The 16,981-nt window shown below is 35.9% G+C and overlaps 1 protein-coding gene and 1 long non-coding RNA gene across 4 annotated transcripts; one reads left to right on the forward strand and one right to left on the reverse strand.

Annotated features, from left to right (window-relative positions):
* The first annotated feature begins 24 nt into the window (after positions 1-24).
* Positions 25-15,724, forward strand: LOC110836193 (dyslexia-associated protein KIAA0319-like protein). Of its 3 annotated transcripts, XM_022077109.2 has the most exons (18): positions 25-168; positions 357-667; positions 763-914; positions 1,020-1,192; positions 1,643-1,731; positions 2,358-2,523; positions 3,278-3,466; positions 4,724-4,952; positions 5,494-5,722; positions 6,498-6,642; positions 7,000-7,111; positions 7,676-7,824; positions 8,229-8,419; positions 8,647-8,746; positions 9,353-9,673; positions 10,294-10,395; positions 10,863-11,033; positions 11,208-15,724. In XM_022077109.2, the coding sequence occupies exons 2-18, from the start codon at positions 380-382 to the stop codon at positions 11,357-11,359; spliced, it is 2,958 nt and encodes a 985-aa protein (XP_021932801.1). In that variant the 5' UTR covers positions 25-168; positions 357-379; the 3' UTR covers positions 11,360-15,724. The 3 variants fall into 3 exon arrangements, with proteins under 3 accessions (XP_021932801.1, XP_021932799.1, XP_021932800.1); XM_022077107.2 differs by lacking the exon at positions 25-168 and having other exon boundaries at positions 195-667; XM_022077108.2 differs by lacking the exon at positions 25-168 and having other exon boundaries at positions 195-667; positions 10,863-11,006.
* Positions 9,120-10,343, reverse strand: LOC147872108 (uncharacterized). The gene is made up of 2 exons (XR_015537974.1): positions 10,233-10,343; positions 9,120-9,724 (listed from the first exon to the last, which is right to left on the reverse strand). It is a non-coding gene; the product is annotated as an uncharacterized LOC147872108 (long non-coding RNA).
* Positions 15,725-16,981: the final 1,257 nt, after the last annotated feature.

A 16,981-nucleotide genomic window follows, 5' to 3' on the forward strand; every position in this document is an offset into this window, starting at 1 on the left:
TTACGAATTGTGTTTGTAGCTTTTATACCCTTACCTCTGCACGAATAAATCCGATCCTTGTCGAAACAATCAGCTGAGAAACTGAAATGCTACCATTTGATTGGCCAAGTTTTGGTGATGACACATTTATTTGACATCAGGAGTTGTAGGGGCCCCATATAACTGAAGGTTGATAAGGCTCATAAATATTCATTTAATTTTTATAACACAAGTGGAATAACACCTGTTCATAATTAGCCGGGACAGGTGTTTATATTAATGTGTTTTGTTAAAAGTTTATTTCACTTCTGGAGTTTGTATGGGCTTGGTGTGGTTTTGTGGGCACATTGATATATGCAATTTATTTTTATTTTCAGCATGTAAGGTACACTCGTCTAAAATGCTGACTGGTCGAAGGAATACAATTACAACATTTATTTATTTTGTTTTGTGGGTGTGGTTTCTATCTGTGTGCCTGGGACATGAATATAAATTAAACCCACAATTGAGACAGTTGTGTCCACGGATTTACTTGAGTGTTTTCACTAGTTTTGCTCCAAGAGGAAATGAAACAGCAGGTTCTTACTCAAAGAAGGATGATATACATTCTTTGGAGGATTGCATTACAAGTTGCTGTGAAGAAGAAGGTTGCAATGTTGTTTTCATGCATGATTCAACTTGTTACCAAGTATGTCAACATACTTTGATTTTGTCACTGTATGATTTACTCTAAATTAAGTTTATAAATTTCATGAATGAGAGTCTGTTTCTTCTTATCTTTAGATCATGTGTATTACTAGTGAACTTTGTGCACCACTGTTCCGTCCAGAGCCAAAATTTGGCAACCACGTTAGCATGATACTTGTTCAACCTGTATCTCCATCTGAAACTTGGAAAGACATCATTGAATCTACATGGGCAAATGACTACAAGAAGTATGTTCCTTTTATTATGTTGTCATGCATCATATTTATGTAGGAAACATAAAATGTATAAAAATAAAGCATGTTGCCTTTTTACTTTTGTGATCTTTTTTACAGTAAAAACTCAGCAATGGATCTTGCTGAAATCCATTATAATTGTGAAGTTGGTGTGGTTGTGGATTGTCCTGTGAATGAAGTATGCGTGCAGATTGTCAAACATTCTCGCAATGGGATATGCCAATGTGTGGAGGATTACCAACGAAATTCCACTGGCATATGTACTCCTGTTGGTTAGTATGTGGAGTAAAATTAGGATACAGGGTTTGATGGTGTAAGAGGATATGTTTATTAAAAGATGGAAAATAGCTTGGCACAATTTCTTCTTGTAACAGTGCAGAATATAATTTGGGCCTGAGATCTTAGCCTTACCTGAAATAACCTTACAGGCCAAACTATCCTAAACTAAACCAAACAGGATTGGTAACCCAAACCATACCCTTAATTTCAACTCATTTTTCTACCAGTGTAAACTTTTTCCCATATTAATGCAATGATGACAGTTTTGGTGACTCTATAAATCTCTGTAATCAGTTTGGATCTCAGCTTGGTTTTGCTTCTCAGTGCATAATGTACCAGAACTCTATGAATGAAATATGTGAGGTTGCTCTTATGAATGAATTATGTTCTTCATAATCACTGCAAAGGACTTTGTTAAAATGTATTTTGCATGTCTGTTTCAGCTACAGGTAAATTCAGGTCCAACAACACAATGAAAACATTCCATGCTGAACTACCAGCTGTCACACCAGCTGTTCTCCACCCGACTAAGGTTTGTATTATTCTGTCATGTACCCTCATTGAGTGAATAATATTACCGAAAGCAAAAACAGCATGATTTTGAAAATGGCATTAACGTGGTAAGGAAACCATGGTGCCATGAAGATGTATTTGGGAGAAGAAATAAAGCTTCACACATTCTTAATTTTAGCACTAGTTGGAGGTCAGTGGTCAGCTTCACATTCTAGTTGCTTTACCCCCCCAGAAAGAGTTTCTAGTTCCGACTGCATACAATACTGATGCAATAAGTTTAAAAATAGTATTGGGCTTGGATCCTTAGTGTATGTATAGACCTATCCATAAAATTGGAGTCATAAAAAAAACTGTGTACATATAAGTGAAATGTACTTATTTAAGAACGTCACAGAAGTTTTTGTGTACATAAGTAAAACCATGTGTAACACGCTTACACTGGAAAAACATTACTGGATACTGGAACATATTGTGCTGCTGGAAATATAATTACAAATACATTCTAGATGCTCTTGAGTTCAAGAAAGATGTTTTCAGAAGTCTGTCTTCCTTGATAGGATATCAGTGCACTTCCTACTGAAGAACAATTTGATCTGTTTGTTTCTTATAAAACTTTGTACACATGGTTTGTTTGTGATGAATTAGATATATTCAGAAGGAGAACTGGGAGGTAGAACAGACCCATTCATTCAAGAAGCAACCACAAGCAGACCCATCAAGCAACTTGTTGTATCAGCCATCTCAAAAGAAGTTCGTCTTCCAGAAAACGAGGTTACACTATCAGCATATACTGTCCCTGCAGAACAACCAGGTATATCATTTTTCTTAAAATCTCTACTAGGGTTATTAATCCTTAAAGCACTTATAAGATCATTAGATGCCCTATTACAAATAGAAATAAGGTTGAGATTTCAGGTTCTCATGGCGATTATCAAGATGGCTTGTTCTGGGATGCTGCGCTATGTAGTGTGGTAGAAACTGACAACATTTCAGAGGTTCTTACTGCCTCCATTATCAGGGCAAACTGTGCATGGTGCAACATCCCAGAAAATAGCCATCTACATAAATAAGGTTAGACATCATTCTAAGCAGTTTGCAACCATTTTCCATAATCACTCATGTGCTGTTAAATCACAGATTTACATGAGCTCTATTTTTAATATATCAGTATACAGTAAATGAGTATATAATTTAAATTGCAATATTTTCATGGTATGAGGCTCTTTGGAAGGTAAGGACAAAGAAGTAAAATGGGTCTTAGTACAGTAGTTTTAATTACTAGATTAAACTGACAATAAATAGGGCCCAATGGCATGTTTTCATAATGATTCATTAGTTTTGTAACATGTAATCCTTCAAAAAGGGGGGGGTTGCAGAAAAAACCTATTTGTTTGGCTCCCTATTTGAGCTAGTCCCAAACCTGTACCAGGTTTGAGGTGAGATATTACAATATTTAGATGATGGACAAATTCCAAAATAACTATTTATCACAATTTAATACACCAGTCAGAAACCTTTAAAAACTTAACCACCCTTATTTCATAGTACCTTCTTTTTTTGTACAGGTGAACACTATAAGTATGAGTGGACTTTCCTTGCACAGCCTGAGGGTGTCAACAGTGGCATCATGAATGATCAGAATGGAGAAACTCTGAAACTGAGCCATCTCATTGAAGGCCTGTACATGTTTAAAGTTAGCGTCTCTGCACCAGGAGCATATGGTGAGACATATGCCAACGTAACTGTGCTGCCACGTGAGTAATACTAGTACTAAGTAGGAACAGATTTGTGCTACACATTCAGAGTAAAAATTACACCACCATTTGTATACTTCTTGTGCACAGTTACTTAATTATGAATACACTGATCTTTTCATATTTTTTACTTTCAGCACACCTTTATGTAGACAACCCCTGATACTTTTCATCCACAATATGGCTGTAAGCCTAAGACTTCACAGACTTGGTAAAATGAGAGTTAAATTTTGTTCAGGCCTTATATCAAAATCCAAAACCTTGCACTAACCCAGTGACATACTTGGATGACTGTGAGACATAAATCTGTTCAGGATATTTTAGTTAATGCTTGTTACAATTGAATCTGTCTTCTCGCCTCATATTTATTTAATTTTTGATAATTTAACAATGCATTTAGTAGCTCAGAATATATAATACTGAATGATAAGATGATAAATTAATAATTAATGGGAAAGGATATGGAAGGAAGTGGCCATAGCCTAATTTAATGTTTTATTCCAACATTTGCATGGAGGGACTGCAACTACCCACAAAACACCTTGGTCAGGATAGCCAGAATCTGGGCCTAGATTTCAATCTTGGACCTCCCAAATATGAAGAATGAGTGCTAACTAAAGATTTAAAGATTAAATATGTGAAACTATAATTTTACATGTTCTTTGGTATGTGCTTGAAACTCGGTCTCTCTCATTAAGGGTGTTTGAGAACACGGTGCTGAGCAGAATATTTTGACCTAAGTTAGAGGAGGCTACAGAGAACTGCATAATGAAGAACTTCATAATGTGTGCTCTTTATCAAATATTATTAGGATGATCAAATCCAGGAGGAAGAGACAGGAAATGTAGCTTGAATGGGACATTTGAGAGATGCATATAGTGTTTTGATCGGAAAACCTGAAGAAAAGAGACCATTTGTGAGACCTAGACATGGAAGGGTTGATATATTAAACTAAAATTGAGTGAAATGGGGTATGAGAATGTGGACTAGAATAATGTCCACCACATAACTCTTATATTTGTGCTGCAGTATCAACCATGACATGCCATACAGTTTTCAGTGTTCTTTAAGTTTTGCTTCAAGTTATATGTCTTTTCAAATCCCAACATTATAAAACTGTTATTTGGATATATGTAGAAGTTTGAGTTATTTCATGCCCTGAATTTATAAAGTACTAAATGAGTAATGTTATAGCAGATATGTTAAGCCATAAATGTATTATAACGTATTGGTCAGCTGTTCGTGTGATTTGTACAGCAAAGCATATCAACACACCCCCGGTTGCTGTGATCTCCCCATCATCCCAAACAGTGAAGCTCCCAAACAGTGGAGCAGTTCTGGATGGCTCCAGTAGTAGTGATGATGATAAAATTGTGAGCTGGCATTGGGAACTACAGCAGGGGCCTCTAGGTTACCAGCCTCATTTACAAGACACATCCACACTTCAGCTTGACAATCTGGTGGTACCTGGAAACTACACTTTCAAGTGAGTATTTGGATTCAATACTTCAAGTTGACAAGATATCACATGCATTTTGTGCCATATTTAATTTAAATTCTTTAATCAGATAAGAAATTTCTCTATTTTATATTCTTATCAAAATGGTAATAAATTACACCATTACTTCCTTCAGTGCTATAAGGTGAGGCAAAGAGGAATATAAATTAATAGTGAAATTTAGTGATCCATTTCTATGCATAATTTTGACTAGTGCAGATTTAGACTCTGTTAAATTTGACAGACATAATCTAAAAATTTCATATTATCATCATATTTATCATTGATAACATATGAAATACAAAGTTTGTAAGTATGTTCATGACCTGTCTCCATATAATATTACATATGTCTAACTGCAGTGGTTCATTATCATCAGACTGGAAGCTGAGTAGGAAAGGAAATAGGAAAGTAGGCAAGAAAATGGGATTCAGTTACTAAACATGTCAAAACATTTGAGCACCAGGAGAAATGAGGCACAACAGACCAGGCTGGCACATTCCATTCATCAAATTAAAATCTGATTCAGGTTGACTGTTGAAGACTCACACCATGTAACTAACTCCACAACTGCCAACATAACTGTTTTGAAAGTGACAGATTATCCTCCTGAAGCCAATGCAGGGCAGGACATCATTATGTACCTTCCACACAACAAGCTTACACTGAATGGCAGTCTGAGCACAGATGACAGAGGTATCGCCAGCTGGGAATGGACTAAAAGCCCATCTGATCAGGACAAAGCTGTAGACATGCAGGTAGGGCGCTGCTCTTATATCTTGAGTAAGTTAATGGTTAATTAGAACTACTGTGAAATTTACAGGTTGTCATCATCCTGACCAGCACACGGATGTTTAAGTTTTTGCAGGTTGTAACTTTGTAAAGCTCTTTCTGCTTCCTTCTGTCCTCACATCCTCTTCACTTGCATGTATCTGCATGCTTTCCTGTTATATCTGTCTCCATTTGCCTGATCTCTCCACCTCATTCATGATTTGATTTATGCCTGGACCTGCTCCTAGTATTCTGTCATTATCTGTTCATGCAGCATAGCCAAACTATTTTAGTCTTTAATATTTGTTTTCTGGGTTTTAACATGTGGACTTGCATGTAGATCAAGTCCACATAGCATTACAACACCGAAGACATCTTCATCACCATGAGAAACCCAAATCTCACTCATCTTAATTTCTGCAATATATCTTCTGAAGATTCTTTGTTCTCTTAACAGCAGCCTCATCTTTTGTTTTATTTCTCCTGGTTACTCCAGTGTATGACTTTCAGCAATCTCATCCCAGTGGAATTTAGAGTCCTTAAGTTGCTTATTGATCCATGCCCATACATTAATTCCAAATTTTAGTAATGATATGAAACAGCCTTTATTTAAAATTTATTTGTCTTTCTCCGATATTCTATCTTTCATATATCTTTCATTGGATGATAAATGGTTACAATAATGCAGATTAATGATCTCTCCAGGTTTTGATTATGTTTCATTTCTTGAAGCATGTAATGAAATTTTACCATTCTTTGTAGAACACCCGGACACCGTATCTCCAACTATCAAACTTAGAGGAAGGGATGTACACGTTCGTCCTGAAGGTTACAGATAACTCAGGGCAATCTTCCTCAGCTGAGGTCCATGTCTTTGTGAAGCCACCCACAAACAAGCCTCCAGTTGGTATGTGATGAGTTGTCCACATTTCCTTTGATTGCATGGCTATGTTTTGGAAACAGCTATTTAAAATTATTACTTGTTTACATTCATACATCCAAATTTTGAGAATAGAAGAGCATTCAGACATTTAAAGTGATACACTTTTGTAATATTTTGTTCATACATGAAATATGTGTGTATCATCTGTTAGACAATAATTTTACACTGACCTGTACAGTTTTCATTAGCTGTGATTCACTTCTGTTAAATCAATTGAGTTTTGCCTTTATGTTTAGGAAACCAAAGACTGAATCAAGTAGTAATGCCAGGAAAAAGAAGGTTGTGTTTCATCACTCAAATTAACCAATATTTATTTTACAGCTAATGCTGGGAAGGACATTACTGTTTCTTTGCCTCAGACATGGGTGCTGTTGGATGGATCTCAGAGCAGTGATGACATTCAAATAACTGCTTGGAAATGGGAACAGCTCGGGTGAATGCACAGTTAAAATTCTTGTTTCTGCTCATGTCAAAGAATATGAACAAAATTCCTAGTTAGTGTCGATGCAGTGAGTCTTTTTTCAGTTTAACCATTTAGTGGCAGTCTCCAAAGATTTTATATATGAAAAGGGAAGTCCGTGTTATATTTATTGAATTTCCAATTATTAAGATAAATGGTTTCTGCAGCTGTTATGAAATAATTAAATTTCCTGCCATCAGTGATGGAGTTGGTCATCTGTACCACCAGAGATTTAGTTTAGAACTTCTGCATATCTTTACCATTGATCCAATTGTTGTTCACATTGTAGAATTAACTATACTGCTGAAGATAGCTGTTTTCTGGGTTGTTGCGCCATGTAGTCTGGTAGAAGTTTACCAACGTTTCAGAGGTCCTTGCTACCTCCATCATCAGGGCAATGACCCTGATGATGGATTGGTAAACTTCTACCAGACTACATGGTGCAACAATCCAAAAGAAAGTCATCTTCAGATCCACCATCGCAAAAACCTGTAATCCTGCTTAACAACACTGCTGTTTTTGTGACTGTTCTCATAGGGGTCCCAGTAAAGTGGTGTTTTCTGCTAGCAACAGTTCTCACACAAATGTGACTGAGCTGACAAAAGGAGAGTATGAAATCCAACTGACTGTAACTGATGATAATCACAACAATGCCAGTGATTCAGTTGTGATCACTGTCACACAAAGTAAGTTTGTTTCCCAGTATGCTGTGTTTTCCTTTTGTATTTGTCAGACTATGCATATTATTTTTGTTTATAGTTTCTTTTTGTAGTACAGGATTTGTATGAGAAATGCATTAAGATGTTATATGCCTACAGAAGGGGGCAATAAAACAGCTTTGAAAAGGTACCAGGGATGTTAAATGTAAAATTATGATTCACGCCACAGTCTGCAAGCTTACTTGAGTTAGTCACAGCTGAGTGACAACCCAGGATATTATGAGTATAATAACCAGTATAATGGAGTACAGTGATAATTAGTCATCTGAAGATGAAAATAATCTTACTTCTGAAATGTAATGTATTTTACATATACTTCAGATGACTAACAACTTAATAATATTTGTTCTATTGACTTTCTTGTTTTACAGACAAGAATGCCAAGCCCATCGCACGTGCTGGAGAGGATCAAACTGTCATTCTCCCAGTTAGTGTTATCATATTGAATGGCTCTCTGTCAAGTGATGACCTTGGCATAGTTAAGTGGGAATGGATACGAGAGCCAAGTAGTCTTGCACTTGGGCGAGTCATAGCCAACTCTGATCACTTGCCTGTGCTGATGGTAAGTTGTGGCCAATTTTAAACTGTCTCTAACATTCCTAACATTATTAAAACATATACAATGTTTAAAGCAGGCCATTTTTTATGATTTCTGTACCTTCTCCATATGCACAAAAAATTATCATGGAAATTAGAGAAAACATGTATATAGTATCTAATCCTCTTTGCTTGGGAAAATGGAAAGTATGTGTCACTGCCATGAGAGCACTAACAGATATTCTTCTTCAGCTCACAGATGTAGTACCTGGCCGCTATGTCTTCAGTCTACGTGTTACTGATGAACAGGGTGAAACACATGAAGACACAATCTCTGTCATTGTTAAAAATGGTAAGTGATACAGGAAGTTATTTAAATAAGAGTATGCTACAGTGCACATATTTATATTGTTCACCTTTGCTATACTGAATTGATATGTTTATTTAATTTTGATATTATTTAGTTGCTTTATGTCAGCATTTTGGCTTGTGAGGATCCTCCCATTGGTTTTTCCCAGCTCTTGGAAAAAGAAATCAAATGTAGCATTTTATGACAATGGTTACTGTCTGAACTTTGTATTTTCTGTATTTAGATACAGCTTCATATGTAGTACTCACGGAGGGAAAAAACACAAATTTTGTTTTAAAAACCTGAAGAAAAGACACCACTTTGGACACCTACTTATAGACGAAAGAATAATATTAAAATGGATCTTAGAGAAATATGTTGTGAATATGTGAACTTTATTGACCTTGTACTCATTAGGATTCATTAGCAGATTTATCAGGCAGTCCAGGTGAATGGTGTTATGATTGTCATGTAGTTTTAGAATCTGAAATTTGGGGGAGGGGGGTGTTATAAGAACCTTATAACGCTGCAGGTAAAAATAGTTCATAATATTTCTGTAAATACCTGTCTTTGTGGTTGCATACTACAATTAGATGTTTGCATCTGCAGATCCACATTTGTTCCATTTGGTTGAACTAACACTGAACATTGAGGGCCACATGTTGACAAAGGCCCAAGAATCTTCGCTGGAGATGAAGCTGTCATTGCTGCTGCGTGATGAAGCAGAAATACATGTGCGCGAACTGCGTACAGAAGATCACACAGGCAGAGCAGTCATTGTGTTCTATGTGGAACAGAGAAATGGCAAAGGTGTGTTGCCAGGCCCAGCTGTTGTAGCAAGACTGAAGGAGAAGCTGATGCAAGACTCAGGGCTACTGGAGCTGTCTGTGGCCAACATTCAGACCACTGTGTGCCAAAATAACTGCTCAGGTATATGGCATACAGTACAGATGAGTCATCACTGTGCTTCTCAGGAGCTTCCTGTAATGTAAAGGATATGTTTTAAAGAATGCCATACACTGTTCTTTGAACCATTTTGCTTAAACTGTGAACTGTTTTGTAAAGTAAGGAACTGGTGTCCATAATTCAATTAGTAAAGTGACAGGCTGTGGGCTGATGAATCAGAATTGTATTCCTTAGAGGTAAGTAGAAATTTCTCTCTTCATTTTCAGATCAACCATCGGGCCCGCACAACTTCCTACCCAAAGTTCCTACATATTCTTTGATTTCGGTTAAATTAGGTGGAATGTGAAGCTGACTGTACATCTACATCTAATGCTGAGGGCTTGAATGTGTATAGCCCCTATACAGCTTCAAGCTATGGTACTTAGATATATAGGCATATTTACATTTACTGTTATTTGTATATTTTTGTGTTTTCTACAACAGACCCAGTGCTCGCAGAATTCTCTCCCCCACAATGTACATAAGTATGTGCAGGAAACATTTGTGTGGTTTTTCTATGTGCAATGTGTAAAGAAATTCTTACATCACGTGTGTAAATATAGTATTTGTGTTGTGAATGTGGCACTGTTTATTATGTCATGCAGGTCATGGTGTCTGTGACCAGACCACTCGGCAGTGCCTCTGTGAGGCGTTCTGGATGCAGAACCTCATCACAAAACATCTTGGAAGTGGTGACTCAAACTGCGGTAAATTTAATATTTTGTCTCAAGTTCTTGTGGGTGGTAGTGTCTTCATTGGCAAGTCTGGAAAAATGATTACATACTCATTACTGATATGTCTGAAAACATAACATCCACAGGTATGTAAAGAAGAAGTTTGTTTAGAAGTTCCCTTTAAATGCAGCACTCTCCAGCAACCTGAAAGATCTGTCTTAAGTTCTTTACATTGCCTTGATCTCATTGGATCACTCAGCAGTCAATGAGAAAAGATAATTCTCAGCTTGCCATATACTAAATTGGAGTTCAAGATTGTGCATAAACAAAACACCTGTATTTGTAATGTTGTTTTTGAAAGTGTCAGTTAGTGTATAGCCTCTGTGCAGCCCCAGTCAGTCCTGTGAATTAAAAAGCTTAAGAAATACTCGCTATTGTCATATAAGTGTACTATGCGATTGATAATCTAAGTATGTATACTCTGCTGGGTGGTGTTTCAGACTGGAGCATCCTGTATGTGGTGATAGTCCTGTTTGTCAGTATTCTGCTAGTGGTTGGGTGTGGCTGGGGAGTCATGTCTCTGTGCCACCGTGCCTGTGCACGTCGGCCACACAAACGTCAATGCTACTCACTCCTGGATGAAGGTGAGGATGATGCTATGATCCCCAGAGGTAAGGAGGTTGCATTCAGTTGCGTGCATGAAGTCTCTAGTCACGTCACATCTGCATGGTACTTGAGATCTACATAATTTGTTTTATTCTTTCATGTTCTTTAGTTAGACAGTTTTGTCATTTTTGCACACCAGTCAGTTCTAATGCTAATGATAATTTCTTTCAATTCAACAGTAACACATGGAAAAATCATGCAATCAGAATCTGATTCAGACTCGGATATCTTATTTGAAAGCTGGAAGTGCAGGCAGAATGGAGATGCACGGAATGGACATGGGAAAATCCGCAATGGCTTTGTAAAGCCAGGACGTCGGATCAAAACCTGAAGCATTTCAGTGAAATATATATATATTTATATAATGAGCTATTTGAATGAGATGGACAGAAGCAGCTTACCAGGAAGTCAGGAATTTGGATGCCTATTAAACAAAACTGGAGAAAATATAGCCTGAATGGTTATAGTAGTTTTGTTGTTGGTGTTATATTGATGTTTTCCTGATTATGAAGTTTGATACATTGATTGTCTATGTACCTTATATCATGCAAGTAAAAATTTGTTTTTCAGCTTCTTCATAAGAGAATGCCTATATTTTAAAATTGAAATATTTACTGATTGTGATAACACAGAACAACAACAAAATTGTGACTTGCAAGTAACAATACAATTTTTCTTTTCTTTTACTATTTTGGATGTGTTACCAGTATATTAACCCCAAATTTAACAGTTGCACTAATTTATATTCCAGAACATGCTGCTTTATCAGAAAATATAACATTGTTGAGACAGAAGATGACTCTCTAATGGGTTGTAGCACCATGTAGTCTGGTAGAAGTTTACCAACATTTCAGAGGTCCTTGCTTCCTTAATTATCAGGGTGACGAGTATACCACTTGAAATACAGGAACCAGTCAATCAAAGTTCTGCCTTGACTGACTGATTCTACGTGCATGGCTTACTCATTGCCCAGATGATGTTGCAGCAACAGTCTGAAACATTGTTAAACTTCTACCAGACTAAACAGTGCTACAGTCCAGAAGACTGCACATCACTTTGAGAACCTCAAATCCTACATTACTCAGATAGTCTGTTTCATTAACATAAACCAATATCTTGACTTCCCCATTCATTTGATTTCAGTCCATTAGATTTTTTTTTGAGGGTTATGTAAGGGACAAAGTGTACTGGAAGGTGACAATTCCACAACCATTAAATGAAAGAATATTGGAATCTACACTTGCAGTTGGAACACACATGGCAGCAAGTGAATTATAAGAAGCATGTTTGCTTATATCAAAATAATACACAGTTTGTTTCATTATTCTATCTTATCATATTCAATAAATATTTAAATTGTAAATACCAGAGTTATTTTATGAAAACCATGTATTGTTTACAAGGGTATATATTTCAATCAGGGGTTATTTGTAGCAGAAGAGATTTTGCATGCTTATTGAACACTTGCTTTACAGTTATCATTAATTTAATAATCTCTTAATTTTTAAATGTATGGCTATTATATGAGCAGCAGTTTTATTCTGAACACAAAAACGTTCAGTTGGAACAGTGATGGCAAGTGAGTCAGTACTGCAGCTTAGACAGAATGACAGAGGTGAAGAAATTATGTTTCTAGTTTTAAAGCAGTCTAGTACTATCTGACTTTGCTGAACAGTAAGGCAGTGCATTAATACACTCAGTTAGATATGCACCATACAAAACATGCTCAGACACTTTCTACAACAAACAGTGCAGCAGATAAATTGAAACTGGGAAATGTAATTATTTCTCTGTGAACACTATGACTTCTTGGACAGAAAACTACACTGTCACAACTCAAAAATGACATGAGTACCATCCAATTAACAGAAAATGTGTGTTCCATTCCTCAGCTGATAAGTTTCCACCATGTTATCTGATTCCTTCCAGTTAAATTACAGTGTATTGTACAATAAAAATGTCATTGCCAATATCAACCTTTTTCAGACACACATGAAAGCACTTAAGGGGAAACTAATCACCATTCCTTTGTGTATGAAGTATATGTCTTTGATTTACTTTCTGAATGAATAATGTACGATGTAGTCAGTAACTTACCCCAGATCGATCCATGTAACAGGTTCTTCTCTGGGTAGTTCAGTTTTCTACTGATACCAAAGCTGCACACCCATCTGTTACCACTCTTAATGTGTGCATGAGGTCTGGCCAGCTGGCTCATTATTTGTGGATTCACATCTCATCTGGCACTGTGGCTGGAATCAAAGTAAGAAAGTTGAGTGCAGGAAGTTTCAGGAAAATTAATAAATGGGATAAATTTAAAGAAGTCTTGAAAGCACTCTATACATGTATGCTATTTTTCAACATATACATGAATTACACACAACATAAAACCACCATGTAAGCATCAGCCAAATTTGGTTTGCACAGGCCTAACTTAGTCGCCCTGTCAGTTCAGTCATTGTACTGATAGGAAAGTTAATCATAGGTACAAATGAAATTTCTTATTAAGAACACCAGTGACTACTACTCTTTTCTTTGTTAATTAAAATTATTTTTGTCACTTCCTCAACAGAAGTAATGTTAGAGTCACCTGGCATGCTACATACAAATATTCCTGTCAGAAGCAGAGATTTCCATCTAAGAATGTGAGAAGCCACACCTCCATTTGTGCATAATGACAGTTATCTTTACTGCATACAAACACAAAATGAGGCATTCTTGCTAAGTAAAAATCAGAATGGAAAGGTTTAAGTAAAGAAATTCATCCAGTCTGAGAATGGGCACAAGTTGAGGTATTTGTCATCACACTGGTTCTGTATCATGCACATAGAAAGTCATGTTGTAGAATGTGGTTCAGCCTGGCAGAGCAGTCATATGGCCAACTGTCGACTTTCAGCTTTGTGCGTGAACACATATATATATATTTAAAAGTATGGTAAATTGTACATAAATTTGATAGTTATATTTGTTAAATTCTAAGCTTGAGATGGATGCATTCCACTGTCTTCTGATTGGTTAAAACAGGGTTCCACTCGAACAAAGAATTATTTTCCATTGTTAAGTACTGTGTACAAAGGAAAAGTATCTAGTCATGCATAAAGTTCTATAACAAAGTTACTATTTTTAAGTATTTTAGTGTTAAGTTATGGCATATTTAAGTACAAGTTATTTGAATTAAAAAGACCTGGCTCATTTGTATTTATGTAACAGAATTAGAAGGTACATAGAAGATACTGAAAGTACAGTACCTATCCTCACAATCTGTCATAAAATAAACACAGCAGTTAATATGACTTCATATAACCTAGCCACATTGTATTCTATCACTACCATGTTGTAAAGTGAGTTATGGTTTCTAAAAATTAGATTATTAATAGACCACACATAACAGTCCACTGACCTACCTGCATAAATTGGCAATATTCTAACAAGGGAATTTATAATTGAAATTTCATATATACCTTCAACCAAATTGTAAAATATTGCCTTGGCAATCTGACACATTCTTCTTTGATAACAGTAAAGGAATTAAATCTTATTAAAATACATTGGCTTTTGTGCATATTTTTTCATTTACAGGATGAAGGGGATTGAAAATTCCCTCTGAGACAATATGTGAATTTTTCTTTTAGTACATAAAGCAGACAGGAGGCAACTTTTTGACAACATTGAACATGTTTTTGTTGGGAAAAGAAAAAAATATTTAGAACTAAACCAGTGAAGATTTTGGAAGATTTCTAACATTTATTTTATGAGTTACCAATATGTAAACTTCATTCACAAACTTGTCTCTTAGTTTGCACCAGTTTCTCAGCAAACAGGATAGCAACAGCTCTATGGATGGCATAGACAAACCACTAAAAGACAAAGCAGTCGTAACATGCAATTAATTTGTCTAAATTGGTATGAGGATAGAACAAGAGGTCTTGTGTTGTTTAAATTCCTCATAAGAAATAGTATTTCTGAAGCAGCTTATTTTATTTACAGTTAACTAATAGTAAAATTGCATAAAATATATGTATCGTACATTCTATTTGATCATTTATATGTATCAAAACGTAAGGTGCCCTAAGTGACTTAACTAGATGGCTTACCGAACCCGAAGATTCATCACTGACTTAACCAAAGCCCTCCACCGGACCCTGTCCTGGGCCAACAAAATCCAGTCTCCTTCAACTCCTATCTCCCATAGATCCCACCTGACATTATTGCCCTAAGTGACTACTGTGTTAAATCTATTTGTCAAAGTTTAGGGTAGTTCCCCAGTATCAGATTTCATCAAAATCTGTCGAGTAGTTTTAGAAATGTCAACAGGCACTTTAGCGGGGGACCACTCATACAAAAACATAACATAATATGAATAATGACTGAATATCAGTGATAGTATAAATGAGGTCTGATTGTGTAAGTCCATCTTTTTGTTTCCAACAGCAGTCTGTTAGGAAACCTTACTTTCTGATACCACTGGTAACTGTATGTCTTACTGCTTATGGATTCCCATTGGAAAAAATTTATATTGTTTAATCATACTGATAATTCAACATATTAAGATCAATATGTAGCTTGTTGTTTGCCAGAAAACCCATCATTTGTAGCTACGGGATGGCTAATTTTATAGCATACACAGTATGTACTGAAGAATGAGAATCTGTGCTATAACTATTATTGTTGCATTATAAATGTTTTGCTACTGAAAGTTGTTTTTCTTCATTTCATATAATCCCTGTTTCCTAACTTCATAAAAATGATGTTTTTTAAGACTTTTCCTGTTAAAAATATAACAAACTTGGAATTCTTGGAATTCAAGGCACTGATGTGTGAACTTAATTGAATTGAAAGGAAAACCAGTGAGTGATGTCTTCTGAAACTTATTTCAGAAGGAACATTCTTGTACAAATTATAAAGGATTAGGTGTGGCCATCAACAAAATATGTGTAAGATATTTTAATAGACTACTGAAAGTAAATATAAAGAAAAAGGAAAGGTCCATAGAGACTGTTATAAGCACGTTTTACTGTATTGTGTTTACAGTTACATGAAGAGTAAGAAATACAAAATATGGGTGTGTTCACTTACCTTCACTTAACATGTTACTGTAAAACAGCATCGACTCCTGAATTCTCTTTTTCATTCCTTCTCTGCACCTTAATTAATTACACAACAAAGGAAGTTTAAATGTTGCAGCAGTGAGCTTAATAAATTACAAAATTTATGCACAGACACTAACCTATTAATTACTGGTACTAGTAACTGTTAAGCCATGTAAAATGGTCTTTAATTTCATACAAAATAAACTGAATGGGGTTAAATGCCATGTCAAAATAAATGAAGTTAAAAGGCTTAGAGACTAAACATGTCATAGATCTGTAAATACGAAGTATTCTAAAATGAGAAATGAAAAGTTAAGATGAAGACTAGACATCAATTCCCATTGCATAACTAGTTTCAACCAAGTTCAAAGAGTTTTGACCCAAAAGAATCTTTCCAATCTAAGTAATAAACCTAAAATAGAAAACGACGTCGTCGGTACTAAAACCTATGACTCCGGCTCCTTCATAAAAGCTCAATATGCTTTAATAATGGTAAACCTAATAAAATGGTGCCATAAGAGATTTCATCACCACCATGTGAATCGTCAGGCTACTTTTTAGACATAACCTATATTTAAATATAAGTCTAATGGTTATTTCAGAAATCGATTGATTTGTAGACAGTTTGTATTCTTAAGGTACCGGAGCCAAAGTTACAAAGCATTATTATGGCTCAGTGCATCAATGAATCTCCGTAAGCATAAGGCAGTCAGCAGCTCACACGGTAGCGAAAGTGTTAAAATAGTATTTTCTTAAGATACTATATCGAGGTCGAGTCGGTACATTTTTACCGACCAGCTAAAATTGCTTCAGACTCCACGATTCCTACTCCACAGCCCTAATCTACACGACTACACACTGTA

Source organism: Zootermopsis nevadensis, unplaced genomic scaffold (assembly GCF_977971745.1).
Source record: "Zootermopsis nevadensis isolate Lab colony 2312 unplaced genomic scaffold, Znev_1.0 Znev_ptg000030l, whole genome shotgun sequence".
Classification (NCBI taxonomy): Eukaryota; Metazoa; Arthropoda; class Insecta; order Blattodea; family Termopsidae; genus Zootermopsis; species Zootermopsis nevadensis.